This window comes from Crocuta crocuta, unplaced genomic scaffold (genome assembly GCF_008692635.1).
Source record: "Crocuta crocuta isolate KB4526 unplaced genomic scaffold, BGI_CrCroc_1.0 scaffold93, whole genome shotgun sequence".
NCBI classification, from domain to species: Eukaryota; Metazoa; Chordata; class Mammalia; order Carnivora; family Hyaenidae; genus Crocuta; species Crocuta crocuta.
Genome location: NW_027529641.1, coordinates 8694782 through 8713847, shown reverse-complemented (window position 1 = coordinate 8713847; position 19066 = coordinate 8694782). Strand labels below are relative to the sequence as shown.

At 40.7% G+C, this 19066-nt stretch overlaps 2 protein-coding genes across 2 annotated transcripts; one reads left to right on the top strand and one right to left on the bottom strand.

Annotated features, from left to right (window-relative positions):
* Positions 1–25: 25 nt before the first annotated feature.
* MPHOSPH10 (M-phase phosphoprotein 10) lies at positions 26–18748 on the bottom strand. Its single transcript, XM_077762407.1, has 11 exons — positions 18615–18748; positions 16309–16984; positions 15635–15780; positions 14952–15123; positions 11515–11656; positions 10595–10662; positions 9601–9738; positions 7921–8031; positions 1897–2004; positions 659–889; positions 26–256 (listed from the first exon to the last, which is right to left on the bottom strand). Exons 1-11 carry the CDS (start codon positions 18701–18703, stop codon positions 107–109), a joined length of 2031 nt encoding a protein of 676 aa, XP_077618533.1. The 5' UTR covers positions 18704–18748; the 3' UTR covers positions 26–106.
* Positions 6222–6599, top strand: LOC144230164 (large ribosomal subunit protein eL42-like). Its single transcript, XM_077762353.1, has one exon. It carries the CDS (start codon positions 6222–6224, stop codon positions 6540–6542), a length of 321 nt encoding a protein of 106 aa, XP_077618479.1. The 3' UTR covers positions 6543–6599.
* Positions 18749–19066: the final 318 nt, after the last annotated feature.

Below are 19066 nucleotides of genomic sequence, written 5' to 3'. Positions count from 1 at the left end.
CTCAAGTATCTGCCATTCATGCAAAGAAAAGTTCTCAAATTTTTATTATAAAACAGAACAATGACAATATAAGCTTACACAATATTTACATTATATTCAAAATATATTACAGCTTTAATTTATGAACCGAAATATCCTGTTTTTTCTTCTTTTTCTTTTCTGTTTTCTTTGCATCACTGATTTGCATTTTTACTTGATCTTGTAATTTAGAAAAGAATGCTTGAGATGACTTCAAGGCTTTGTCTTTACCTTCATCCTGCAATTAAAAATAGTAACAAACTCATGCTATTGTAAGTAAAAAAAAAAAAAGCCAAATGATTATAACAATGTATATGGAAATGTAAATATCCATAAATGGAAAAGAAATTATGCAAGCTCGCATCAGTTAGGACAGAGATTTTATATATCTCTTATGCTGTTGTGATGTTCTTTTAACTTAAGGGAGGAGTGAGTTGGAAGAAAAACTCTAGCCAGGCCCCACTTCTGAAAGGGCCGAGTACTTTGGGCTGTTATTACAGTCATGGGCCCATGGCCTCTCACAAGGCAGGTGGATAGCGTCATCTGGGTCACACCCTCAGTGGATGGGATGTCACCTACCGCTTGCCACCCACTTCCCCACACAGGCCCCGTTCTGCGGTTTTCCAAACTGCATCCTTACCTTTAATATCGAAGCTTTGCCTGCTTTGGTCAGCTGTTTTAATTTCTCTGCAGCTACTGCCTTCGTGTATTTCCCAGCTTGATCTGGGTTGTTCTTTTCAAGCAGTTTCCTCCGCTTTTCCTTCTCCTTCAGTTTCATATGCTTCTGATACTTCTTTTTCCTCCGTTCTCGCTTCTTGTCTGTAGCTGTTTTCTCAGCAGCTGTTTTTACATCTCCAGCTTTATTTTTTTCCTATTAAAAATAACGACCAGCATCCTAATTAATCTAACTTAACACAACTCAGGAAATTAGAAGAGAAGCAAGTCCAGAGAATATGGCCAACAGGCTATGTATCTGCCACCAAGAGTATGCAGTACCCATCTACACCCCAAAGAGCTTAGGTAGCTCAGTTCCTTGCGCCTGGAACACATTCTTTGACGAAGCAGACTGTCACAGTGGCAATTCAGCTCCATAAGCACGTCACAGAGGCAGTCTGGAGAGCTGGGTTAGCAAGCTGACAGTCCCAGAAGCAAGCCCCCTACAGCACTTGAGACTCCAGATGGGCTTCAGGGACAACCTCAGTGCCATGCTGCTGACGACAGCCACTGGCACCCAGGAGGGGTTCCCAGAAATGGAAGGGAAACATCCATACAGTGATGATCGACTTCCTCTCTTTTCTCCCCAGCTGCCAGCCTATCCTGCCAGGGCTGTCACCTGTAGAGATGGCAAAGGTTCTAAAAGGGAGGGATGTGGGGGCAGTAAGGTGAGAAGGGACAAAGAGCGAGGTGGCAGGCCAGCTGGGAAGAGGAGACCTGGCAGAAACCATCATTTCTCCGTAATGCATGAGCTTCAGTGTTCGCGAGGCAGGACTGCCTATATTGGGTATGTCTCGTGTGTTCTAATAACTCAAATGTTCTTTTCTAGACACTGATTCCATCATTGATAAGCATTAAATGGACAAAATAATAGGGGGGGGAAATGCTGATATTAAAGGGCTACTAGTGTATGAGCAACATAATTTACTTTAAACCTAGTATCACTGCTAGTATTCAAATTGGATTATAATAAGATATGACTATTAGATATTTACAAACAGCTTTTATAATAATTCTATCTATACCTCATAATATCTGATTACAGAAAACTGAAGGCTATTATTTGATTGTACTTAAAAACTCCAGGAAAATGACATTGAGTAGAGATCTAGCTATAAACTAGCTTATAAAAAAATACTTAATGTTTCAACACTGGCTTCTTACCTTGACTTCCTCTGGGGCCAGGAGAGCTGCATCACTAACGCTCACTGGGGCTACCTCCTCCATGGTTATGGCCGGCAGATTTGACACAACCTTAATCTCTGGAACAGGCTAGAAAAGAGACAACACACTTAATAAGTCAGAAACGTTCCTAACACAAAGTATTTCTACTATGAACCTATTAAAGCATAATATATAAAATATTCTATAGAGATTATTTAAAATATGAGATGTGCTGACAGCAAAAAATCTTAAGCTAAACAGAATGATGGCTGTGTCAGTGGGCAACAGGGGCTACTACCTGAGGAATCAATAATCTGAGTATTTTAGGATCTGCTCTGTCTCACTGCTACACCAAGAACACTTATTTCTACACTTTTATTTTTTTTAACTTTTTTTAAGCCTTTTTTTTTTTTTTTAAATTATTTTTGAGAGGCAGAGAGAGACAGAATGTGAGACGGGAGGGGCAGGAAGAGAGCAAGACACAGAATTTGAAGCAGGCTCCAGGCTCAGAGCTGTCAGCACAGAGCCCGACGAGGGTCTTGAACCCACGGACTATGAGATCATGACTTCAGCTGAAGTCAACCGCTTAACTGATTGAGCCACCCAGGCACCCCTTTCTACACTTTTGCAAAACATTTCTGCCATATTCAACACCAGTTCTTTCACCTATTACTAAACTGTTCCCATCGGTCACAGACGTGGACATTTTCAAACAATCCTATCTAGTGTTAAAGGATATGGAACTGCTTTGGAAAACTAAAACGGTATCAAAATAAATTAGATCTATTAATTATAAAAAGGAGAAATGAATGCAATGTTAACTGAAACCTTTTTTCTTTTTTTTGAAAGAACTTCCCAGAAAATTCAGAAATTACAACAGGCTTCATACTGATCATGGTAATAGCAGAACACTACTGATTATTTACCTAATACTTACACTAATGCTCTTTACATCTAACTCTTGCACGTCTCTGAGGGGCACCAGGGCACAGGGACTGTGTTGATTAAAGGATGGAAGTAGGGGGCACAGCGGGTGCCCTGGAAAGAACAGGGGACTGAGACTTGGCAGAAAGGGGGCTCTACTGCAGGTGTGTCACTGATCACTTTGCACACTCCTTTTCCTTACCACAGTCCTGTCCCTACCCTGGTTAACTGGACAGATGTGTGTCCCGGGACACTTCAGAAAGAACAATAACAAGCCATACACAATGACGTTTCACACAATGTCAGAGTGTGAAAGAAATAATTTCCACTGGACCACTGTTCACTTACGTATTAGGAACACTGTGTTCCATTTTACAATTTAAAGAGAAATATAGAGAAAACAGACGGCCCAGAAAAGAACAAAAAATGGTGACGGGTCAATAGGGTTTATGGAGATTGTGAAATACCAAACTGAACATGAAAAAAAGTTCCTATTAAGAGGAACCTGTACAAAAAATTCTACAATTCTGAAGAGGAAAAAAGAATTCTAAACTGGGGCATGTAGACCCAAATACATTCCCTCTTTCAATTCCCAAGATTCCAAGGAATGTCTAAGTACTTCCCAATAGCAGGCTCTGTGCTAGTGTGACGAACACAGCAGGGAAACAGCAGTGAACCAAACACATTTATGCTGGCTTGGAAACGAGCAGAGAATAATTAGCCATCAAGCAACAATAGTGACGCTGCTATGAGCAGAGCAGTGACAAATGTGGGAAGGAGACAGCACTCAGCCTGAGACCCCAGAGACAGGAAGGAGCCCAACCATGGAAAGAAGGAAGTGCAGCCTAATGGGTGGAGGAGAGCCCAGTAGGAAGGTGTGAGGAAGGAGGCACTCTGCCTCCCAGGATTGCTGGGGGATAACAAGCTATGGAGGCTGGGGGTGAGAGGGAGCCAGACCATGTAGGGCCTTGTGAGGCACAGGAAGGGGTCATGTTCTTCACATTAGTAACTTTTTCACAGAAGACTGCTGGCCAAGAGGGGTTGAGAACTCCTCTCTTCTCTTCATTTATCGCACAGCCCACACTAGGCACTTTGGTATCTAAAGATGGCTCCTGCCACCACAAACTTACTGTCATACAAATTATACCTTGATTAACTCAAAATAAAAAAGCAGGCGATAAAAGCTGACTATCTTAGAGGACAAGATACTCACTCTGGAAAAGTCCTCTTAGCATCAAGGTATCCGAAGGATTTTAGCAATTAGCTCTTCTGTATAGAGGAAAGGTAAAGTGGTTTGCCCAATTCACAAAGCTAGTCAGGGGCAGATTCAGACTCAGGTTTCTGACTTCTAGACTAGTCTCTGAGATTCATGACATCTCATTTCCGGACACCACAAGGGACACAAAGGGGAGCAAGTACCAAAAGGATGGTATAGCACATTTTATGGATTCACAGAAGGTAGTTGAGTGGGAGAAGCAGCTCCGAACAGGAAAGGGGCACGGAGTCAAGTGCGGTGGGAATCAGACAGACAGAGGCTACTGGACATCTGGGCCTGGCACAGGGAAAGCATGGACCCAGAGTTAGATCCGACCCTCCCAATCTTTTTTTTTTTTTAAATGTTCATTTACATTTGAGAGAGCGTGCGCACATGCACGAGTTGGGGAGGAACAGAGAGGAGACACAGAATCCAAAGCAGGCTCCAGGCTTTGAGCTGTTGGCACAGAGCCAGATGCGGGCCTTGAACCCATGAACTGCGAGATCATGACCTGAGCTAAAGTTGGACGCTGAACCGACTGAGTCCCCAGACAGCCCCTGACCTTCCTAACCTCTTAAGCCTTGGTTTCTTCATCTGCAGAATAGAAAGAGTAGTATCTGCCTTAATGTTTTGTGTATTAAAAGTTAATGTGTAGGGATTGTGTTAATGTGTTAATATTGACGTCATCAAGATGGCAACACAAGTTGATCCCAACCTTAGCTGTCCTCACAAGACCAACTTGCAACTATCCATGGATGAGATAGCACTGTGAAAATCCCAGAACCAGAGGGTGAGGCTGAAGCAACCCTCTGGACCACAGAGACTCAGTAGGACTGAATTAGAAAAGTAGGAGAGGCTACACTCTGACTCAGGCCCGCACAGTCCCCCACTGACAGAGACCACCTGGACCAGGGTTTGTCCAGTGGGAAGAGAGCCTAAGGTGGACCTGTAACTCCCCAACATTGTAGGACGCTTCTAGACAGGCCCAATCATGTCTATGTCATAGGGATCACCAAAAAGTCCATGGGGCTTGACCCCTGGGGATCAGACTGGGATGCAGAACAAGGGCAGGGCTTAGAGCCATCAGTGCTTAGATCTGGGCAGACCATGTTCCTCATTGCAGCAGTGCCCAAGTAGAGATCCCAGCCAGCAGCCTTGCCCATCTGTAGAGGCAAGCTGGTGCCCCTGTCTAGCTCAAAGAGGTATCTGCACCCCCGTGTTCACTGGAGCATTATTTACAATAGCCAGGTCATGAAAACAACAGAAGCGTCCAACAGATGAATGAATAAATATAGCGTATACACACATGCATGCATGCACACACACACTGGAATACCATTTAGCCATAAAGAGTAGGAAATACTTCCACGTGTGACAACACTGATGGACCCTGAAGGCATTATGCCAAGTGAGGTAATTGAAATAGAAAAAACACAAATATTATATGATCTTGTTAGGCAGGAGAATGGACTTTAGACATCCAGATGGAGAGCCCCACCGAGACTGCCCGGGGACCACCCCATCCACCCCTCTAGCAGTGGGTCTGTGGTTACGACATCCCAGCAGAAGAGTTAAGTGTGTTGTGTGTGTGGCACTTGTGCACAGAGCAGCCCCTTGTCCTTATCTGACCTATGTCTCCAGAATAGAAATAACGTTGTGGGTTCCTAGCCCTTGCAGGCATTTCAAATACATCTCATGTTGAGACATGAGAATTTGGCTAATTATTGTTGTGACCCTAGGGCCTATCCAAAAAAACGAATCAGAGCCCACACTCGGGAGTTTCTGGGGCCTGTGTCTTTCCTCTGGCCTTCTCTGGAGTGTACTTTAATAAAACTTGGCTCTGTTTTACTTTTGTTTCACTGTAGTGTAACGATTTACCGTGGCAGCCAAGAGAACAGAGGCTTCTTTCCTCTTCCATCTAACCCTGGGTAACAATCTCACTTAGATTTATCTAAAAAAAAATCCCAACTGACGGACAATAGACTGGTGCCCACCAGGGGGTGTGGGAAATGGGTGAAGGTAGTCAAAAGGTACACACTTCCGGTTATAAGAGAAGTAAGTTCTGGGCAGAGTTAACAGTATTTAAAAATTGCTAAGAAAGTGCATCATAGCTCTTTCTTTCCGTGCCAATAGCCTTCTCACAGCCATGGTGAACGTTCCTAAAACCCACTGGACTTTCTGCAAGAAGTGTGGCAAGCACCAACCCCACAAAGTGACACAGTACAAGAAAGGCAAAGATTTTCTTTATGCCCAGGGAAAGCGGCGTTATGACAGGAAGCAGAGTGGCTATGGTGGGCAAACTAAGCCGATTTTCCAAAAAAAGGCTAAGACTACAAAGAAGATTGTGCTGAGGCTTGAATGTGTTGAGCCCAACTGCAGATCTAAGAGAATGCTGGCTATTAAGAAATGCAAGCATTTTGAACTGGGAGGAGATAAGAAGAGAAAGGGCCAAGTGATCCAGTTCTAAGCTTCGTATTTTGTTACATTATGAAGACAATAAAATCTTGAGGTTATGTTCACTTCATTTGGTTACAGTTTGTCCTTTGAGTGAAATAAACTAGTGCCTTCAATAAAATTTCCTTTCTGGAGAAAAAAAAAAGTGCATCATAAAAGTTCTCATTGTAAGAAATAAAACTGCAACTACACCAGGAGATGGATATTAACTAAACTTACTGTGGTAATCATTTCACAAAATACATGCAGGTATCTTGTGACTTTCCAAAGTTCACGTTAAGCCATTTTGTTTTTACAAAAGACCTAGATTAGTACCTGTTTTTGCTAACTGAAAAAAATCTGAAAAGAAGTTTTACTTTCATGAAAGCAAAACTAGTTTTCAGCATCTGTTTTGTAGCAAGCAGCCCTGCCCAGCTTCTTCTGCAGGAACCACACTTGGTATCTCACCACTGGGCCGCCAGAGCTTTAAACTGTGTCCGTGAGCACCTGTGCTTTCTCTCCACATGTTTATGCATCCATTACAAGATTGGTTCTGAAGTATAAAAAAAGCCTAGGAGAGGTTCTTTTTTGGGGTCTGAAAAGCTCAAAACCTTTTCTATTTATTTATTGGTAATTGCTTCTTTATTTTACCCATTTAGGCTTAAAAAAGGTTTCATAGGAACATTCTACTCTTTGATGATGGGTGAGCCTCTCTAACAAACCACTGTTGTACACCTTAAATGTATACAATGTTATCTGTCAATTATATCTTTTAAGTTCATTTATTTATTTATTTTTTTTTTTGAGAGAGTGAGCGAGAATATAAGCAGGGGAGGGGCAGAGAGGGGGAGAGACTGAATCCCATGCAGGCTCCTTGAGGTCAGTGCAGAGTCTGACATGGGGCTAAAACTCATGAACCGTGAGATTATGACCTGGGCCGAGATCAAGACCTGGACGCTCAACTGACTAAGCCACCCAGGCGCCACTATGTGTATTTTAATCTTAATAAAATTGGTGAAAAGGGGTTCACATGTATAAAGAACCCAATATGGTACATAGCATGTATTCAGAAAATATCAGGTACAGACATCACAGGTCTCCAGACACACCACAGGATGAGAATACAAACGAAGGCTGTACAGCAAGAAAAAGTGAGTAATGAAGAGACCCTGTGGCTAAGACTTTAGGTCTGGCAAAGGCGAAATCTGGCTATGAGGCTGAATCAGCAGAGGAAGCCAGAACTGTCCAGGACTAGAGGTAGGCCTTCCTCAAGAGAGGTCCTGCCTGTAATCTACAGGGAATGCCAATAGGTTTGTATCTAACACCAAACAAAGTGCAAGCCTCAAAAAAGCTCCAAGAGGAATTAAGGGCACATCTGCTTTGACTACACACTGAAATGTTAACACACTTACCGGTTTAGGGATGAAGTGAAAGTTTGAGAGGGCATCCAATTTTAAGAAGAGGGAATCCATCATCTTCTGAATTTCCTTGTGCTCTGGATTTTCTTCTTCTGCTGTTTTTTGCTTAGTAAATAAATAAAGTCAACAACATCAGGGCACACCACAGGGCAAAACACTGAAGGTCAATAAAGGCATTCCTCATTTCTCATCATCAAGGCTTCAGCTCCAAAAAACATTACAAGGCAAAATCCAAGTTCTCAAACCATGACGGTGCCAGCACCAGCCAAAGATGTGCTCCACACTTCAGGAGCTGCAGTAATCACTACCTCTAAGATCAGGAACTTACACTTTAGTTCCCTTGGTATTTATTTCTGTCAAGGACTAAGCCATGCCTGCTAGGATGGCTCTCATTAGGAAAACGGAGCGGGTAACAAGTGTTGGTGAGGATGTCGAGGAACTGGAACCCTTGTGTGTGGCTGGTGACAATGTAAAATGGTGTTTTCACCATGGAAATGAATTAGGCAGTTCCTCAAAAAGTTAAACAGAGAATTACCATATGACCCAGTAATTCCACTTAGGTAAATACCCCAGAGAATTAAAACAGAGGTTCTCAAATACATGTATCCATATGTTCAGAGCAGCACTACCAACAGACAAAAGGTAGAAAGAGCCCAAATGTTCACAATCCCCTTTTCCTTCTGCCCATAATGCTTATTCTAAAACAAACTTATTCTAGAAGTTCATTCATGTGCTGTTGACTATCATCTTCCCTATTACCTCTAGGACAGATACCAAACTTCAGAAAATACTTATCATCATCCCCAGACTAACTCTTAATGGAATGGGTCTAGAATTAGCCTAAATTAAATCCATACTCAAAAACTTATGGACTGACTACTGACTTCTCAGACCTCAATAAAACTGACATTTACAGAGTTGGTACAGCTCTCACACTGTATTTAATTTCTGACTCTCATGGTTACAAAGCAGCCAGGCAATGTTCAAGAACATGTTCCTTCAACTACCACTCTGGGTTGCAAAGCAGCCAGAAAGAATTTTAATTCAAATCTTTCTAGATCTTCAACTTAACAGTGGCATCAGGGCACTGTTTGCTATTGCTGCTGAAGTGGCATTAATTAATCAAATAGCTTTTGCAAATAAAAAATGCCATTTTATCCCCAAGTACATACTGACCACATTCTGAATAAATCAAATGTGGAGGAATAACCCAATCACTATATTGGTAATATAATATTATTGGAAATTACTGTGTCCTACCTAACCAGGTGTTTTTTTAAGAATGTAAGTGAAAACAAAACCAAATAACCCACCAGACCTTAAAATGTGAATGAATTCACAGATAAGGTTATACCAGTAATGTCTAAAATATAAATGAGAAGTGGTTTTAAAATCGTAGGACTACTACAATAATTTCTAGAAAGTTAATAATTACCTTTGGAACAATCGGGTAACCAGTGAATAACTGCAAAACAAGTTCCCCTACCCCCTCACATTCAGTGGCAATATCGTAACCCCTCTATTTCTAACACACTCTGTCTCCCACTTAAATGAGGTGAACCAAGAGCTCAATATTTGCTTCCTGACTTTCAGCCATCACAGTAGAACCAGTTGAGCTGGCTGTCTGCTTCTTGTCCTTTAGTAACATTGGCTCTGCCTTCGGGGCGTCCTTACCTGGTTGAGTTTGATGTATTCCTGTTCATAAATTTCAGCAAGGCTCAATTTGCTCTTCTCATGGTCTAACGTTAAACGTTTTTTATATTCATATGCATCCTCCTTAGGTTTTTCTTTACGTACTACATCATCCCAAGCCTGAAATATGAAAGGCATAAGGACCATAAATTAACAAAATCTATCATTTCTTTCAGGCTCACTTAAGACTCTTCCTCTGGAATATTATTATTATTCCAGGGTAAGCAAACTGTAGCAAAAATTAATTTCAACCTGTGAAACGACGATTCAAGTCACCAAGCCTAAGTATTACGAAAAATAAAGAGGGCATTACTTAAACATTCTTTACCACCTTTAATTCCACATTTCCCCATCAAGATTTGTTTAAAAGTCAACTCTAGAGTTTGTCTTGCTTCATTACAAATTTAAGGATACTCCACATACTATACCCTCCCTTCAAACTCTTCCTATTTTGAGGAAACACTATATACATTTTAAAGCCATCTCTTATTGTATGTGACATATGCCCAATTTTATTCTAAGTTTACAAAACTAGGTCAATTCATAAATAAAAACGTTGCTAGGTTTTTAACATTTGAAAAAAATAAACCCTTTATTTGTCACACCAGATACTGTGCCCAGATGGAAGATCCCAAATATGACCCTATCAAGTCAGAACCAGCCAACACGCCTGTCACCCTCCACCAGCTTCACCCGGCACCGCTAGACAGATGAGCAGGGTGCAGGCAGGACTGGCAGTGGCTCTGGCCTCTGCCTCAGGCACAACGCTTTGCAGAGCTCTAGTGAAGGCAGTGCCTCACACAACAAAAGAAGGATAGTGCAGACTTACGTAGTAGTAGATTTAGGCTTTAAATGAAGAACTGATATAAACAAAATTTCTATGAAAACAATGAGGAGGGTTGTCCTGCTCCCAAAATACTCATACATTATTCTAAAAATTTCAGTGAATTTTAAATTAAGTTTCATTCTCACTGACCTGATCTCTTATCCTCTGCTTAATGATATCTTCCAGTTGAAGAGTGGTTTCCTCTGTGATCACAGGCGCTAAAGGAAACAGAACACGTACTCATGAGATAGGTATAAACTAGACAAGTGGTTCTCAAAGGGTAGTCCTTGAACCAACAGCATCGACACCTGGGAACTTGTTAGAAATGTGAATTCTTGGGCTCTACTCCACACCACCTGAATCACAAGGTGAGGGGAAAAGGCCACCTATCTGTTTAACTAGCCCTTCTGATGCTCCCTCTAGTTTGAGAACCACAAAACTAGAGTATATCCAGTAATCAGTGCTAATACTTTTAGTCCATGCACTTGCGTACTCTCACCCTCTTTTCCAATCTCTCTAGAACTGAATAAAATGGAAATTCATTTCGATTTCACAGGGACAAGAAAGAATTTGATGCAATGACCAGTGTTCCTGGCTGGAGTTCACAATTTAACCAGTAGAAACTGTTACCAGGCATTATATACAGATTACTAGCAGAAATGATTATGGATTTAGCCATGAATTAACATATCAGTAATTCCTGGGTGAATCAATAATATTGTGACTGTATACGACAATGTCCTATTTCTTAGAAGATACACGTGAAAGTACTTAGGAATGAAGTGTCGTAATATTAGTAAACTACTTTCAAATGATTCAGGGGAAAAAAGTACACACAATCACATGCATACATAGGGGAGTGGAAACAAATATGGCAAAGTTAACAACTGGTAAATCCAGCTGAATGGCATATATGTTTGTTGTACTATTCTGTCAACTCTTCTGCACGTTTGCAACTTTTTAAAATAAAAAGCTGGGGGAAAAATATTTCAAATCTTCCTATGAAATAAAACCATAGAAAAAGCATGGAAACAAACATTTGCAGGAGCCCCCGTAGGTGGCTCACGTACCCATGCGGACTGCATGGTCAAAGTGCAGAGTCTCCTCCAGAAGGCTGTTCTCTGGTCGCTTTTGAGCTGTCACTTCCCCTTGAAGCTGCCAAGGTTTTTTTTCCAATAGCTCTTTTTCTAAAGATGCAATTTTTTCATTCATCTAAGAAAGAGACAAAAAGTTATTACACACTTAGGAAATAAATCAGGTTTATAAAAGCAACCAGTTTCTTTAAAAGCACAAAAGAAATGTATTATTCCTCAATACATTTTTGGTTTTTTTTGGTCACTGTTTTATTATTAAGCCAACAGTAACTTACTATTCCTAACCATCTGAAGTGGGGTGAGGCACTGAGGATGACCTCTTTCCCTCACTGATTTGAAATGGCAAGTTTATAATATACTGAATTCCCCTAGAAGATTCTGGGTAGATTTCTGGGCTCTGTTCTAGTCAAATGATCTATATATTCACAAGCCACTATCAACTTTCATTATTAGGGCATTCCAAGATTAATTTTTATTTGAACATTAGACTCTACATTCCCAATCCAAATTATTTCTAACTTTTAGAAGACATCTAAATGACTTTTTTAAAGTTTATTTATTTGAGAAAGAGAAGGTGTGCAAGCAAAAGTGGGGGAGGGGCAGAGGGAGGGAGAGAATCCCAAGTAGGCTCTGTGCTCTCAGGGCAGAGCCCAACACAGGGCGCAATCTCAAAAACCATGAGATCATGGGGCGCCTGGGTGGCTCAGTCAGTTGAGCGTCAGACTTCAGCTCAGGTCATGATCTCACGGTTCGTGGGTTCGAGCCCCGCATCAGGCTCTATGCTGATGGCTAGCTCAGAGCCTGGTGCCTGCTTCGGATTCTGTGTCTCCCTCTCTCTCTGACCCTCCCCTGCTCATGCTGTCTCTCTCTCTCTCTCAAAAATAAATAAAAATGTTTAAAAAAAGAAAAAAAAAACCCATGAGATCATGATCTGAGCCAAATGCTCAAGAGTCGAAGGCTCAACTGACTAAGTCACCCAGGCAACCCTACAATAACTTTACAGTGTATAAAATGCTAGCCTTTTCAGCTACTTTATTCAATTCTCTCGTATTTCCTAATAGCTTTCAGTTCATCTGCTTAGGTTTTTCTAGTATCCTTTGCAAATATTAATGCTCATTTCAGTTTTCCTTACCTCTTATCTCTTTCTCTTACAGTTGCACTAACACTTCTACAAGGATGTTAAACAACAGTAGTAATGGTAATAGTGGATATTTTGTCTTATTCTTCATTTTATTTTATTTTTATTCAAAAAAATTTTTAATGTTTTATTTATTTCTGAGAGAGAGTGTGAGCAGGGGAGGGTCAGAGGGAGAGGAAGACACAGAATCCAAGGCAGGCTCCAGGCTCTGAGCTGTCCGCACAGAGCCGGACACAGGGCTCAAACCCACGAACCATGAGATCATGACCTGAACCGAAGTCGGACGCTTAACCGACTGAGCCACCCAGGCGCCCCCTTATTCTTCATTTTAAAGGGCTATTTCTAGAATTTTACTACTAAGCATGATGTCACCTTTTGGTTAAATGCATTTGTTATTTCATTACAGGTGAAAAAAATTAGGAATGGATACTGAATTTCATCAAATGTCTTTTTTCCCCCAAGTTTATGTATTTTTGAGAGAGCAAGCACAGGTATGCGTGAGTGGGGGAGGGGGAGAGAGAATCCCAAGCAGGCTCTACAATGATAGTGCAGAACCAAACATGGGGCTCAATCCCACAAACCAGATCATGACCTAAGCTGAAATTTAAGTCAGACACTTAACTGCCTGAGCTACTCAGGTGCCTCTCATCAAATGTCTTATTTACATATATGGAGTGAAACAGGGGGATGCCCGGGTGGCTCAGTCAGTTAAGCATATATGGAGTGAAACATACAGTTTTCTCCTTACCCTGTTATAACCAAGAATTACAATAATAGATTTCCTAATCCTAAATCAAGAAAATGAGGCCCATTTGGCTGTGGTGTCGTTAGTCTTTCATTATACTATTTTGGATATTTACATCACTATTCATATATGAAACTATTATGTATGTGTGTGTTTTAATGTCAGGTATGGGTATCATGTTATTAATAGTTTCACAAGAAAAAAAGTTTGGAAGCTTTACTCTCTATATCTGGGAGTTGAATAAACATTATTTCTATTTCTTGAAAGTCTGATATAATTCACCAATAAAACTAAACCTGCTTTTCTTTTTCTTTTAGGGAGAATATAGGGAGGGAAGGACACTAACTCAATGAAATTTCTTATTTTCTTTCCTAGTGCTTCCCCACCTCCTCCTAAAAAAAAAAAAAAATTGGGGGTAGAGTGTAAGATAGGAAGGGGCAGAGAGAGGGAGACAGGATCCAGAGCCGGCTCTATGCTGACAGGCTGATGGCAGCAAGCCCAACGTGGGGCTTGAACACAGGAACAGCGAGATCACAATCACGACCTGAGCTGAAGTCAGATGCTCAACCAACTGAGCCACCCAGGTATCTGCTCCCCAAGCCCCTCCTTTAAATCTCTCTCTTTTGGGGACAATCTGACAATCATAGATTTAATTCAGATTCACTTTTTCTAATAATCCTTTTGATATCCTTGGTATATTTGACTATTTGCCTATTCTCATTTCTAATTGTGTGATGTAATTTTGAGATGGTTAAATGATAGAGACAAATAATTGGAGCCAGGCTATATCCATTATTTGCTAATGACATATCATCTGTTTGAAATCATGTCACAAGGAAATAATTTTTATCAACTTTAGAAAATGTATTTGAGATGGCATTAATTAAAATTCAGGTATGTGGAGCCATCCAAAGAACAGTACATCTCAAAGTAGCAGTATCCTTAAGAGAAGCTGAAAGAGCTCCAAAGGGAGGTTCACAAGGCAGCTAATTAGGAAAAACATGCCATTAGGTATAAAGAACCAGAGACAGAGGAAAAAAACAGCTTTAAAACAAACTGAAAGTCATAGGGTGGGAATATGCCCAATGATTTTTGCAAATTAGCTACCTTCCACATGGGCATCTGGATATAGTGTGCTGTAGGGAGTAGCAGCAAGAGTTTTGTTTTATTTTTGGGGCACCAGGGTGGCTCAGTCCATTGGGCATCCGACCTTGGCTCAGGTAATAATCTCATGGTTCATGGGTTCAAGCCCCGTGTCGGGCTCTGTGCTGACAGCTAGCTCAGAGCCTGGAGCCTGTTTCATATTCTGTATCTCCCTCTCTCTCTGACCCTCCCCTGCTCATGGTGTCTCTCCCTCTCTCTTAGAAATAAATAAAATATTTAAAATAAAAAATTTTTTTAAAAAAAGATTCTTGTTTTATTTTTAAAGATAATTAAGCATTCAACCAAGAAAAATAGCATACGTTAGTTATCTGGGAGTCCCACAGTCCTGGCAAACATAAAAAAATTCCTTCAATTCTTAATCATTACCTTTTCCTGTCGTTTTTCAAAAGAGGATTTAACATCATCAGAATCTTTCTGTACATTTAAGATATTTGTATCCTCACTTTCCTCATCATCTGGCAAAGCAAAGGTCACTCTTTTCGAGGTTTCTTTATGTTGTTTACTGTCTTCACTTTCTTCAAAGTCATCATCTTCATCCCTATTATACCAAAACACTTATGAAGAGAAATAATATACTACTTTTCATTAGGAAAACAAAACTTATTTTCTAGTAATTTAAGTTCTTTTGTATACCTAATGCAAGTAAATATTTAGAGTTCCAAAATCATTCAATTATTAGAGACCAGAAGATATTATTTAGGTGAAATAGAAAAGTGTTCAATATACAGAACATATGAAAAATATTNAAAAAAAAAAAAAAAGAAAAATATTTCTGAATCTATAGTACAAGCTTATCTCACAAAAGTAACAATAAGGTATTTTTATTGGCACAAAAAGCAAATAAAGTAAGAAAGGTCTCATTACTGGTGATGTTTATCTTCATTAGATGATCTCTAATGCTTTTAAATTCAGAGACTTCTTCTGGCTACCCTGAGTCTATCTGATGTTAGAGAATATAGCTTCTTAGGACAAACATATTTGGAAACTATGAGTGCACCCATATAACTGGACAGTTCTAGCTTACAATGTAAGGGATTCAAACTACTCACGTTTCAGAAATGCTTTCTTCTTCTTCAGCAATTTCTTCCTCGTCTTTTGAATCCAGTTCATCATCATGAACACTTCCTACATCTTCATCACCTTCAACTGGATCAAAGAAGTCTTTGTATTTCAGGTTTCTGGAACTTTTACCTGACTAAAATAAAATGACTTTTCAATCTTCCAACTAAGAACAGAAAAATGCATTAAATCATGCATATAGGTGTATGCATGTTTTATTAGGAAAACTGGCAACTATAACACTACTATAAAACTGTAAGACTACTGGCCCGTAATAAACTGGAAGTATGGATTCATTTATAACTGAACACAGAGCACAATATTCCTATCACTAAATCTTCTAACTATAATTATTTACAAAATATCGCAGCCTCAAATAAACAGATGCCTTCTTCTATTATCATTTTTAGTGTTTGGTGAAAATATGTTTAAGGGAAATTCTGAATATCTCTAACATGTGTGGTTATGGTTGTTAAGTTATAAAAGAAGTATTCTGTGATAAGCTTTGGTTTAATTTTTCCAGTCCACCTTTTTCAACAGATCTAAATACTTCAGTTGTACCCTGGTGAGTTCTGAGGTATTTGAAACCTCTTTTCAAGAAACAGAACAAAATCTCACACAGGAGGGTAGAAAGTCCTCTTTCTCTCCCCTCCCAAGACTTTACCTTAGGTTTCTGACTTCCAAGCAGTTCTCCCTCATCTTCATCAGAATTAATGTCTTCAAAAAAATCAATATCTTCCTCCTTATCACCTTTTTGTTCCTCTTCTTTTTCCATGTTTTCTAAAAAGCTCTCCATTTCAGATAGTTTGAAAAATTTATCATCTACTATGGACTTCTCTCTTGGTTTCCTAGGCACTTTGATTTGCACCTTGCTTTGCTGCTCCAATTTGCTGATATCAAAATCAAGATCAGAATCCTCATCACTGAAAACTGGACTTTTTTCCCTCAGATAAACTGTACTTGAATTTTTTGTCTTCTCATCCCCTGTAGGATCATCACCACTCAGGCCAGCCACTTCCTCCTCCTCCAAATCTTGTTCCAGGGCCTCCTCGCCATCAGCCTCCACCTCTGAGCCATCCTCTTCACATTCCTGCTCTTCATTCTCTGGAAGAAGACTGATGTCTTCATCTTTAATGGTTTTACTAACTGCATCCTGGAAGTACTGTAAAATTGGTTCATTTTGCAATTCTAGTTGTTGCCAAATCTGCTCATCATCAAAATTGTCTATCACCAGTTTTTTTAAAGGACTTCCGTGGATTCTGTCATTCTCTAGTGTTTTATTAAAATCATAAAGTACTTTTGTTAATGAAGTGAACTTTGATGCCAATTCATCTTGAATCCTATTCAGGGAGTATGGGGAGGAAGTTTAAAGAGATTTAGAATTATAGGTAATAATTTCACAGCACTGTGAATTAGATGAAAAAAAGCCCAACTCTTGTGTAAAATCAAAGCTGAACAAAATATCAATTTTAAGTATAGATCCTGGCTCCCAAGAATTATCTTGTGGATGAGCCACAGTAATATATTAAAAAGTCAATTAAGTGTCTGTATATCTGCTGTATGGATTTTAGACAGGAAACTACTACACACCTCTTTGTCTAAAGATATAGAGTGAGTCTTTGTCTTAAAAAGCTCAACTCTGCTATGTTTTATGTCACTCCATTCGTTCAGTCAGCCAATGGTCAGCATTTGCTTTGGCAAGAGTGGTCAGAGACTACCTCTCTGAAGATGTGACATCTGAGATGAGACCTTTGTAAGGAGATAGTCTTACAAAGCTCTGGAAACATATATTCTAAGTAGAAGAAAAGGTAAGAATAAATTTCCTAAGATGGAAATGAGCATGGTGAGTTTGAGGAACAGAAATGCCAATATAGCTGGAGTGTGCTGAAGGAGATAGGTTAGGGGAGGTAGATGGGAGGTCAATCATTCAGGGCTCAGAGGTAAGAGTTTGCCATTTTAAGTGTAAAGAGAAGCCATCAGAAGATTTTAAGCAGAGGACCCGAATGATGGAATTTACACTTTGGTAAGATGGCCAGTAGAGGAAACGTTACAAAAAAGTACAGTGATTAACCTGATGCAGCCATCCAGGCAAAGGATGATAAAGAACTGTGCAGGGATTAGGAGCAGACTCTGCGAGAAGCAAAATCAGAATACAGTTTGAAGACAGAATTGGCTGATGAATCAGACGTAGAAATGAGAAAAAGGAACATATCAAAGAAGCAGCTTAGTTATATGTCTTAACAACTGAAAAATAGAGGCGCCATTTACTGAGATAAGGAAGGCGGAGTGGAATATGGGGAAAAGGTATCAGGAGGGGAGAGTACAGGGCAGGAAATAGAAAGGACAGCTCATTTTGGACAGACCAAATTTGAGATGCTGAAAGAGTATATGGCTGTAGTTACTGCTAGCCTGAAGCTGAAGGGAAAGGTCGGATTTTAAATACAAATCTGAGAGCCATACTTTCATAGATCGTATTTTAAGTACTTCAACCCAATAGAAAGAGTTTATGCTGAGAAGAGAGATGAAAGACTGTCCTAAATTTCAAGAAGCTCATCGTGGGGGTGGACCGGTAAGCGACAAACTTAATACTTGCAACGAAGGATATGGGTAAGCAAGCACTGGGTGGTTTTAGAGCATATTGGAGAAAAAAACAACCAACCTGGAGTGCACGCGCCCGCGTGTAAAGAGTCGGGGGTGGGGGGTAAGTGTGCGTAAGACTCAATGGAAGTCTCTGGGCATTAATAAATGAGCTTAGTTTGGTTAGCACACGACTTGGAAATCTGCACTGTATACCTTTTAACAACTTAAAAGTTTTTGATAGGCTAAGGGAGCGTATAGTAAATGAAATTGAGGAAAACAGACGTACGCTTCCCTTTATCTTCCCCCTACTCCAGAATTTGCTGGGGGGCCATGAGTCCGCACCCACGTGTGACCGGGGCTTAACCCAGAGTCCAGGCTCTGCTCACTTACGAGAGGAAGCACTCTGGCCGGCCGGTGGCTTTACCGACTTCCTTCAGACACCGCTCCAGGGTCTGTCGACGCCAGACCCGTGGGGCCATTGCTGTCTACAACTCTCCACACAGCTCCGCATGTAAAGGAAAAGGGCTGCCCGGAAACCGCGCCACAAAGACGCGCCTCGCGCCACCTAGACCCTGGAGGCGAAGGTTCCGCCGCGCACAAGTTCCGGACCCACACCCTGCCAGAGCCAGTGTCAGTGCAAGAGCTTTCACTGGGCCACAGATCAGTTCTAGCGCCTTTGAACTTTCTTCAAACTTTGTTTCGTAGTCCTGTGGGTCTCACAGGGAATGACGCATTTCCATTTAAGTTTCTGCTTTAGATGCACCGACGGGCTTCAAATAACAGCAACCTCTTCTACAGCGCCGCAAGAACACGGCGACACTCGCCACGCCCCCTCGCCTCGT